This window comes from Anguilla anguilla, chromosome 18, assembly GCF_013347855.1.
Source record: "Anguilla anguilla isolate fAngAng1 chromosome 18, fAngAng1.pri, whole genome shotgun sequence".
In the NCBI taxonomy this organism is placed as follows: Eukaryota; Metazoa; Chordata; class Actinopteri; order Anguilliformes; family Anguillidae; genus Anguilla; species Anguilla anguilla.
Window position 1 is genome coordinate 1,774,319 of NC_049218.1, and position 11,186 is coordinate 1,785,504.

Consider the following 11,186-nt stretch of genomic DNA (forward strand, 5'->3'; position numbering starts at 1 on the left):
GTTCTTTTTTGGTTCAGGGAGTGTGGTGTTTTAAAGGTGACAATGTATTCATTAATGTGCAACGAATCATTTTAATACTTTGCCTGTGTTTTTGCCAAATGTTTCACTGGTCTGCAAGCTTAATAAAGATAATAATGTAAATCATTGATATGGTTGGAAAAAAACCTTGCAAACCAGTAACAACTATAATGAATAGCTGATTGATTTTCTGATTTTTGTAGTCACTCTTTGTACCGGTAACACCTTTGGGCCTTCTGAAACAGTGGTAACCAACCCTGATCCTGGAGACCTACAGTCCTGGAGGCTTTCACTCCAAGCCTAACAAAGCACACCTCATTCCACAGCTAGCGATCTCATTGAGCTGCTAATTAGTAGAGTCAGGTGTGTCAAATTCGGGTTGAAATAAAAACCTACTGGAGGGTAGATCTCCAGGAACAGGGTTTGTTGTCACTGCTTTAAACCATTGGCCATGGCTTAATGACAAAATCTGCTTATGTATTGCCAAGTGTTTCTCTGAGCTTCTTCTGCAAAACCAGAGCTCCTCCCACCTCCTGCCACCTCCTGCAGCCCACAGGCAAACAGCCTCTCTCCTGCCGCGTCCTCCCTCCTGCTGCTGCTGCTCCCCCAGCCCACAGCGCTCTCTCCCCCCCCCCCCGCTCTCCTCCTGCAAGGCCATCGAGACAGTCTCCTCTTTCCGTCCCGTCTAGCTGACACGGTTTTAAAAAAAGAAATTAATATGTATTTTATTTTCTTTATGGCCCATTCTCCTCAAGGGTGCTTAAAGATTCCTGGTTTGGATGCTACACTAATGGAAACCTACCATTCCAATCCTCTTTATGTCCAAATCAAGACATCCCCTTCCCCTCCCCCCAACACTCAGTGTTTGGCCCAGTCCCATTTAAATTCAATCAATTCAGGTCGGTCACCAACTCACCATTATGCCTCTCTGAGGATTTTATAAAAATGTATTTGTATTTTTGTTTGCTTGAATTGATGGATTTGAAACAAAACTGCACCTCAGCCGTGCCCAATTTATCCCTCCACTTCTCCCCACCTTCCAGTTCCTTAAGCCTTTAAGGCGTGAGATCACTAATATGTGATTAGAATGTTCTTGACTGAACATTCTAATGCTGATCTCACAATCAGGCCTGAAATGGAAAGCAATGGAGTTCTAGAACACTGACTTAAATCTCCAAAGTGTTAAGCCAGCTATTTTCTTTTGCTCACCCATCTCCTCTTCTTTTTCCTGGCTCTCCCACTCTGTGGCAGATTTTCATCAATCAATCAATCAATCATTCAGTCCTAATTTTTACAGCACCGTTTTCAGGCAAATTGTCACGCAGGGCTTCTGAATTGACTTGGAGTCTACAATCATTTTCAGGCCACAGCTTAGAAACTTCACAGCTTAAACTGGATCAATAAGTACACTGAAATACTTGTGTGTTGTGGTGCAAATTTTAATGACTGGTGATCAATTTAAACCTTTTTATGATCGATTTAAGTCTATTTTGTGTATAAATAATCCATTCAAAGACAATATGCCAAAGCCAGTCCACTGAAACTGGGAATCTCTATTCTGCACTTAAATTGTTCTGTCATTTCATGCATTTCCATACATCTCAAATAAACCATTTTCAGAACCACTGTTATAACACATGTAGGCATTGTTTTAATTTTAAGGTTGATTCAGTCAGGTCCCCTGGTGGTGTGAATGGCTATCTGTGATGTGCTTCCTGTCGGTGCTGCTATGTCAGTACTGCTGTTTCAGTACTGCTGTGTCAGTACTTCTGTGTCAGTGCCGCTGTGGTAGTACTGCTGTGGCAGTTCTGATGTCTGTGCTGCTGTGTCAGTACTGCTGTGTCAGTACTTCTGTGTCAGTGCCGCTGTGGCAGTACTGCTGTGGCAGTTCTGATGTCTGTGCTGCTGTGTCAGTGCTGCTGTCTCAGTACTGCTGTGTCAGTGCTGCTGTGTCAGTACTGCTGTGTCAGTACTGCTCTGTCAGTGCTGCTGTCTCAGTACTGCTGTGTCAGTGCTGCTGTGTCAGTTCTGCTGTGTCAGTGCTGCTGTGTCAGTACTGCTGTGTCAGTGCAGCTGTCTCAGTACTGCTGTGTCAGTGCTGCTGTCTCAGTACTGCTGTGTCAGTACTGCACTGTCTGTGCTGCACTGTCAGTGCTGCTGTGACAGTTCTGATGTCAGTGCTGCTATGTCAGTGCTGCTGTGTCAGTGCTGCTGTGTCAGTACTGCTGTGTCAGTGCAGCTGTCTCAGTACTGCTGTGTCAGTGCTGCTGTCTCAGTACTGCTGTGTCAGTACTGCACTGTCTGTGCTGCACTGTCAGTGCTGCTGTGACAGTTCTGATGTCAGTGCTGCTATGTCAGTTCTGCTGTGTCAGTGCTGCTATGACAGTTCTGATGCCAGTGCTGCTGTGTCAGTGCTGCTATGTCAGTGCTGCTGTGACAGTTCTGATGTCAGTGCTGCTGTGTCAGTACTGCTGTGTCAGTGCTGCTGTGTCAGTGCTGCTATGTTGTCTCGTTCAGGTTTCGACAAGCTGCAAATGGAACTGTGCTCCCCCACAGAGCTGGGCCCGGACTCCCCCGGGCTGCTCTGGACAGACGATGTCTTTAGTGAGGAGGAGGAGGAGGAGGGTAGGCTAGAGGCCTCTGCTGAAGCCCCCTGCAGGCCATGCAGGCTGGCCCTGATTGAGCAGCCCCAGGGCCCGGCCCCTGGCCCCTCTTCCCCAGAGGGCCCCAGGGTGGGCAGCAGGCAGCAGGGCTGTGTGGAAGAGGAGCCGAGCGTTACCCACACGGCCAGCGCCTCCTCAGAGCACCGCGGCTCCACCAGGGAGCGGGTGAGAGAGAGCGGGGCGTCAGTGGAGCGCCGGGGAGCGGGAGAGGAGCGGCAGCAGGAAGGGGGCGCCACCGAGTCCCCGCTGACAGCCTGGGCTCTGGCCCTGCGGGGCGGCAGCGAGTCTGCCTCTGATGAGGAAGAGGAGGAGGAGGAGGAGGAGGAGGCTCGGGAGCGGTTGAACTCCCTGCGGGGGGAGAGCTCGGAGGGGGAGGAGAGGGAGGAGGCTGTGCTGAGTCACGCAGAACTGGCAGAAAGAGACCTGTCTTCAATTCCAGGCTGGGGCGACGAGGTGCCCAACGTTACCATGGAGACGCAACCCCAGGGCCGCGGTCTGAGCGCCGAGCCGAACAGCCAGCAGGAGCACAGGTACAGGCACAGCCTCCGCCGGGCTGGCTCGGTCGCGCCGGGCTGGCTCAGCCTCCGCCGGGCTGGCTCGGTCGACACCACACCCTGTCACTGATAGGCACAGATCTATATCTACAAGATATATAAGATACAGTTCAGAAAAGGAAGTACAAATTCTAAATATTGTATATACGTACAACAAATCGAAACAGCATATATGTGCAAATGTAACGTTTGTCCGCATAGGTGAAAAATGCAAAAATAAAGAATGAAACTAATTAATGCTGCTACTATCAGTGACAGTGATCACTCGGCATCATCGGTGAGTTTTCTTGTGTAAGTGCTCCAGAGAAGAGCATCTGTCTAACAGGGGCTGTATTCCGGTGTGTTAGCCAGGAGACGTCCAGCGAATCCACCACGGTGTCCTCCAAGGCCAGAGCAGGCCGGCCCAAACAGAACGGGGATCACACGCACCCCCCGTCCCAGGCCGGGACGTCCCGCACACCCCCGCAGCCCAGCGCGGCGAAGGGCCAGGACGAGCAGGCGGGGCCGGGGCGGGGCGAGGACGCCGTCCCGTCAGAGCACAGACCTCAGGTAACACACACACACACACCTCCACACTCAGAGTACAGGCCTCAGGTAACACACACACACACCTCCACACTCAGAGCACAGGCCTCAGGTAACACACACACCTCCACACTCAGAGTACAGGCCTCAGGTAACACACACACCTCCACACTCAGAGCACAGACCTCAGGTAACACACACACCTCCACACTCAGAGTACAGACCTCAGGTAACACAAACACACACCTCCACACTCAGAGTACAGACCTCAGGTAACACACACACACACCTCCACACTCAGAGTACAGACCTCAGGTAACACACACACACACACCTCCACACTCAGAGTACAGGCCTCAGGTAACACACACACACACACCTCCACACTCAGAGTACAGGCCTCAGGTAACACACACACCTTCGCGCTCAGGGTACGGGCCGCGTTCTGTTTCTCACAGCTGCGTAAACACCGCTGTGGCCGCTGGGATTGCCCTGCGTGACCGTCTGTAAACCACACCACACAGAAACCGGGAGGGAGCTCAGCCGCACTGCTCCTGTTCCTGTTCCTGCGAGAGGGACGACTCTGTTTTGTTTTTCACAACGGCCCCTTGGACGGGCCTCTCTGGGGGGCGTACTGTAACCACTGTCACGGGTCCCGTCAGCCCTAACAAATGACCTCCTTCCAAACGTGTTTAAATATCACCTGAGGTTTTACCTTTGCAGGTTCCTGGGGGCATCCTGTCGTTTGCGTGGTCCATTAGTAATGAACTTTTCCTTTGATTAAAATGTTTTTAACAGATGCTCTTTTTTGGGGGCAAACGTGCTTATTTTTTTTAGGCAGGAGCATCTCCTTTGGGAAGTGTGCATATGATAATTGCCATAATATAGAAATTTAAAAATTATTAAAACCAATCAATGAGGACAGAAATGGCGATTAATAAGTTTAATGTGTGATCACATAATGACTGTACTGGTCTTCTGTATTTCAGAAAAGATACTTCCACAAAACACTGCTTTTAATGGGTCTACCTTGATCCTATTGACTACATATTGTGCTGAAAATTGTGTTGCCGTTCATAATGTTAACTTCAGTCCATAAAATCAGCAGGATTTGTTCATTTGTACAGTGTTATGATTCAGTTGGATTTATTTCGAAACTCCAGCTCATGTGTCCATCAACGGATGTACTACCTGCTTGTATCTGGGCCTCACGTGATGCATGTGATGCAGTGATAACACATGATATGACAGTGATAACCCTGTCAGATTTATATTTTGTCCTGCTTGTGCATACAGCCCATATATGCACTTACATATGCAAACATACTGACACACACTTATATGCACACACACATACATACACACACAAACACACACATACACACAGTCCTCTCTGTGCCTTGCCGCAGTGATAATTTGTTAATACAATGTGCCAAATGCATTCAGCAGCAGCGTAAAGGTAGTAACTCCAGCTCAGATGAAGAACGGACTGTCACCAGGGTGTTTCGCCGACGGGTGATTCTTAAGGTAGACTGCGGCCTTGTGCTGGTGTGAACCCGGTGTGCAGTGGTGCTGTGGCGTAGAGCTACCTTTAATATGCGGTGTGAGCCCTCAGGCGTAGTTTCATGGCTTTTGGATTGCATTTATATTGCCCAGGGCGATTCACAGGGAAAGGGGGAAGCTCACCTCAACCACAGCCAAGGTTGAAAGTACGTTTTCTTTCCCACTGCTGACATTCTGACATCACTCTGTGAACAGGCCACCTTTCTCTCTGCTTTCTCCCCCTCAGATAATAATTTTGTGTCATGCTGAATGCTTGCTTGGCTTTTGGAATTACAGACTGGAGAAAACTGCACATGTACAGCACAGGTGACATTCACATGACCTTGAAGTGGTGCATGGCAGCTGAGAAAGAGATTAAAGATCTTTTGCTTTGCTAAAGTCTTCAATGGATGTGCAAAAGCTTAGATATTTTTAGCAGGATTATTCAAGTATCAAAGATAAATGGTGAGATTTTTTCACTGGTGAAATTCACCTAATGAACCTTTTAATCTAATTTTCACTACAGGGCTTAAAATTATTTTCAAATTATTTTCAATTCCTGTAAACGTCATAGTTTAAATTCAGATCAAGTTGTATAAGCCATCTACATAAGAAAATATCACTTATATAAAATGCTGAATGTAGACTTACTGAAAGCTTTAACAGATAAATTATTGTTCCTCATAAAGTCATTATTGGTGTGACACAAATTATTTTTGGCAGCCACTATTATTGATCAGTGTTCCCTGTTTGCAAGATTTTTTAAATAGAAATGTATTTTACTGCCAGAATTTTAAGTAAAACATAATAATTGAGATTTTTTTTTTTTTTGTTTTAGTACAAAGTGTTATAACGCTTATATCCTCATTCAGTTCATTCTGAATGTTGGAGTATAAATCCAGACCCAAACCATGCATTTACAGCACATTTCTTTTGCCTTCTGTTTTGTTGAGTGTCGAGAATTAATCTTGTGGTTCTAAAATAAGATTCAAAAAGGTACCTCAGGACTGAGAAAAATAGTCGTGCCTTTCAGTCGTTGTGCTGGTAAATGTTTTGCTTGTTTGGCACTGAATATGGGCAGCAGCTCAGCGAGTACAGTCTGCAGCAGGAGAGCGAGGGGGAGATCCACCCTGTTAAATGTTAAATCTGTTCACTGAGGGTTTTTCCACATGAAAGCATGGAGGGAGTGGGCGTGTCGCTTAACGGCAGCTTGTGTGCTGTGAGGTGCGTGTAGTGCATGCTGGGGGGGGGGGGTGGGGGGGTGTGGGGGGGTCAGCCTGGTCTCCAGTGGGTGAACATTACCCCCCCCCTCCTCCCCGTGTCTCACCCTCCGTTCTTCAGGGAGAGGAGGCCAGAAACGCCCCCGGAGACTCCGTCACCGAGGAGCAGTTCGTCGACGAGGACGGCAACCTCGTCACGCGAAAAGTAATGGCCGTTTTTTCCGATAGCTGTTTGTGTGGCGTGGCGGTCTGTAGCGCACACGCGCGCGCGTGTGTGGACAGGGGGTCGTGACCCGGCCGTGTCCCGCCCCCCCCCCCCACAGGTCATCCGGAAAGTGATCCGCCGCGGGGGCGCCTCCTCGGACGACAGGGACAGAAACGGCGGGAAAAGGGCGGCGGACTCCGGACCGAGGCGGGCGGCGGAGGAGGGCGACCTCGCCCAGGGCCCGGGGCCTCACAAGGCCAAGGCCGAGGTCGGCTGGGGGACGGGGGCGGAGTCACAGACCTCTAACGCGAATCAGGGCCTGACGCGTGCCGAGCTCGCTGCGCTCGGCCTACCAGCGTGTGCTAGCCAGAAAACATATACGCTGCGCAAGCTCCTGCTTTGATCCACGCGAGAAGCTGCTTCATCTTAACCTCGTCCAGCGCTGCTGCGGATGCTGTAACGCAGTGCTTTTCTCTCGCGTTCTTGGAGAACTGCAGCGCCGCTAGTTTTGCTTTTCACCTTAAAGTCAGCAACCGGTTCAGACCAAAAAAAAAAAAAAAAAAACTCAGGGGAATGAACCGTGTACACGGCTGCTTTAATTGAGTAGTTCAGTGCTGAGTAGTACCAAAAAACAGCACACCCTGTATCTCTCCAAGGCAAGAGTAACACTGCCATAATGAGACATTCTAAACGCACACGCGTCTTATATTTTTAGGGGGGGGGTTTTTGCAGTTTGAGTACTGAGCATGTATATATATTTGTAATTTTCTGTAGACTCATAATCTGCCATCTGTGTGGTTGTGTGTGATGGTGACCTCTGATGGCATTGAGAGTGACTAAAAAGACTAATGAGGACAGCTGTCTCTAATTCTTTGTTTGTTTGTTTGTTTTAAACACACTTTTTCCAGGCTGTCGTTGTAGCTGCTGTTTCAGTGTGGGCTGTGTGGACACTCGGGGCTTTAGCCAGTGCAGTCTCTGATTGGCTGTGCGGAGACCTGGGACTTTAGCCAGTGCAGTCTCTGATTGGCTGTGCGGAGACCTGGGACTTTAGCCAGTGCAGTCTCTGATTGGCTGTGCGGAGACCTGGGACTTTAGCCTGAGCAGTGTCTGATTGGCTGTGCACTGGCCTGTGGCTGTAGCCAGTGCAGCCTCTGATTGGCTGTGTGGACACCATGGGCTTTAGCCAATGCTGTTTCTAATAGGCTGTGCACGGACCTGGGGCTTTGCCAGTGCGGTCTCTGATTGGCTGTGTATTTTTTTCTGTGTTACAGCATGGAGAGGGATCCCATCAGAAGAAGAGGGAGGGGAGGAACGGGGACAAGAAGATCCACTCATAACAGTTACTGTGCTTCCCCTGGTGTGTACCCAGCATCAAACCCAGGGCCGTGGTAACCCTGAGTATATTAGAGGAGCACTAGCCTCACTCAGTTTCATAGCATTATGGTATTATGGGCTTTACCAGGTGACACACGGATGTGAGCTAATACGCAAAATACAGTCAGTTGCTTTTGACAGGTCTTGTGTAGGTGGAGCTCTAATTTGAGGTGGGGTCCGGTTCAAGCCAACTCAACCACTGATAACATGCTGTGCCTGCATTAGCATAGTTAGCAAGTATAGTTAGTCCAGTGTGTTTAATTTTCACCCATTAGAGAACCATTTATAGCCTATACATTTTAACTCTGGCTAAAATTTAATGGAGGTGAATAGAATTTCAGGATTTTTTACTTTTTAGCCAAAACCAGTCCTAGAAACTGAACTACCCTTCCCAGCTACCTTAGGGGTAGAGTCTGGATTTGGGTCAAGGTGAGCTTAAAAAATACTTTTGTATGGTGGTATGAAAGTAGTACCTGATTGGCTGCACACTAAACAGTCACACCTCTGATTGGTTAAAAGGTCAAATGTAATGTTAATTATGCAGTAATCACTAAATTCTCCTGTTGTGGGAAGATCTCAACCAAAGTCTGACGACTGAATAACACAAGCTTAGTGTCATCGAATGTGAATTATTTTGTGTTTTTATGTCTAATATTACAAATATAACATAACATAATTATGACTGTGCTGTGTCTGTAGAATTATTCTTGGCCAAAACGGTGCACATTCAGATCTGGAATTGAAGTTGTCTTTTGACTGAACACCAGGCTGTGATGCTTTAGTTATTTCGGTGCCCTTTTCCTGTGTTTGTCTTCAGCTTCCAAGGGCGAGATGGCAGGAGACAGGACATCGCCCAGCTGAGGTGGCAGTCTGCAGCTTCCACATTAACGCATGGTGTTTTATTTCCCGCAAGAAGACTTTATGATTTAGCATGAGCATGAATACTCGCGTTCGTCAGTGACAAGGAGAATTACAACTAACGGCCATGACATGCCATGGTGTCAAGAGGAGCAATTTCTTTTCCAGCTGTGGATCATCAACGAAAAAAAAACACACAAAGACTCAAGAACAACGGAGACAGAGAATACCTTTCTTGTGACCAAAGACGGCACAACGGCTCGTTTGAACGGGGAAGACAGTAAAACTCCTGAATCACCATCTGTACTCGCCTTACATTTCTCTTGGACCCATAATGTCAGGGTGCAAAATGCTGTTTCTTTTTAACGAAGTGATGAGTGATTCTGCTGTATATAAAACACATTGTATAAATTCTAAAATACGTACGTAGCTTATGAATATTAAGGCACTGTGGAGTGCATCGAACTTAAACAACGTTATTGAAACTGTTCCACTTTTACAGAAATCGAGTATAACCTCACGTGTCCTTGTATAATTATTAGCAGGTTAAACATTTGTAAATGAAAAAAGCTAGCTTGATTTTAACAGAGCAAGTTTCTTTAAAATCTACTTTCAATAATTCTCAAAAGGGGGGATATCTAGTTCTGTGAAAGCGTTCGATCAGAGCACTAATATTTTGAAGCATGCGATTCACCATATTTTAATTACAGATTTTGTAAGTTTGCAAGACATTGTATTAAAAACAAGGAATAAAAACCCTTCCCCTGTGTTACCACACACAGCCCTGGTAATTGCAACACTTGACAGTTATTTTAAGACGCTGTCTTTAAAATATCTTCCTTAAAGGGGGAACAGAGTGGCTATGCTTCATTATTTTCTGATGGTCCACCGCTTGCTGATGCTGAGCTGAAGGGCAGCTTCTGCAAACACAGACTGGAAGAGAGCAAGAAAAGCAATCTGAATGTATAAGCTAGAAGACTGGTGCGCTGTACAATTATAACTGTATCCTGTATCGGCCATAAGATGTAGAGGTACCTGTAAGCCAATCATTTGTAATTTATCTAGCGGTGTATTAAAGGGCATTTTATTTGGGTTTTGGTGAAACTTTTTTTTTCTTTAGTTGAATCTGTTCGTTCGAGAACAACCAAACGCATTCATTGATAGTCCTAATGACATATGTACGTATGAGAAATCAACAAACACTGGATGATCAAAATGATTATTTAAGCATAAAATAAATTGTGTTTAAACTCAGATTGTGTGTTCTTTTTAGACTTGATCTTTATACGCAGTGTCTAGCACTATTTTGATAGCCTGTTAATAGTTCACAAAACTGTGGTTCAGTGCATTAGATTTCTCCTCAGTACTTAATTTTTAAAGAGAATGATCAAACAGTAATGTTAGAGCAGATTAAGTGCACTGATGTTGCGGTAGAAATAAAGATGTGGATTACTTCATTTATTGAGTAAGTGAAGTTCCTGTAGGATGCTGTGTTCCATCCTCTAAACATGTAAAGCAGTGACTGAAGGAATCTTTAGAATGGTGAAACCATGTAATTTAACGGTTTTGTTGAATCTGTGTTATTCAAGCGAATAATATATGATGTACAATTCTTACAGAGTGGAGCCATTTCAGTGAGAAAAGTATAGCACCCGAGTCATTGGAAGGTATTTGCTACATTTTCTGAAAAAAAAAAAAAGCTAGTGGCTTGCTTAAATTGAATAAAATATTAAACAGCATTGCTTTTGCAAACCTGGCTTCTATTTGTTTTGTTTTCAAAGGTTTCAATCCTATTTTGTTGTTTCCTTCAGCTTTCAAAAAAAAAAGAAGAAATAATGCCAATATGAAATTGTGTGAATTATAATAAAATGAAGATTGCCATGGGAACAGTGCGTTTGATTTATGAGATGGTTGTGTCGTGTGTTGAGCTTACATTAATGATAATGGCAAAATGACTTTACCATACTCCTGCACAATTCCCCATGTGATTTCTGTCGACTCTTGAGTTGCATTATCACATTGTAGCACATTGTGCTGTAAAGCATCACCCTTGGCCTCCATTGTAATCACCCCTATTTTTCTATTTTCCATAATCTCCACAATGGCATAATCAAGCTGTAGTACTTATTGGTTCTAATGTGATACAAATCACTTTTTTTTTTACTTTAAATCTAAAATGAATGTAATAAATGAATGAAAAACATGTTTGTGTTTTCCCAAACACACA

The 11,186-nt window shown here is 45.8% G+C and overlaps 1 protein-coding gene across 4 annotated transcripts in view; it reads left to right on the forward strand.

Annotated features, from left to right (window-relative positions):
• Window positions 1-10,698, forward strand: part of LOC118217965 (ankyrin-3-like) — a 106,388-nt gene extending 95,690 nt beyond the window's left edge. The window contains exons 44-50 of one of the 4 annotated variants that reach the window (XM_035400220.1): window positions 2,536-3,211; window positions 3,583-3,784; window positions 5,210-5,287; window positions 6,644-6,727; window positions 6,846-6,995; window positions 7,999-8,084; window positions 8,919-10,698. In XM_035400220.1, the coding sequence (XP_035256111.1) occupies window positions 2,536-3,211; window positions 3,583-3,784; window positions 5,210-5,287; window positions 6,644-6,727; window positions 6,846-6,995; window positions 7,999-8,064 (1,256 nt within the window). In that variant the 3' untranslated portion in view covers window positions 8,065-8,084; window positions 8,919-10,698. The remainder of the gene's footprint in view (window positions 1-2,535; window positions 3,212-3,582; window positions 3,785-5,209; window positions 5,288-6,643; window positions 6,728-6,845; window positions 6,996-7,998; window positions 8,085-8,918) is intronic. The other 3 variants (XM_035400221.1, XM_035400222.1, XM_035400223.1) reach the window with 3 other exon arrangements.
• Window positions 10,699-11,186: the final 488 nt, after the last annotated feature.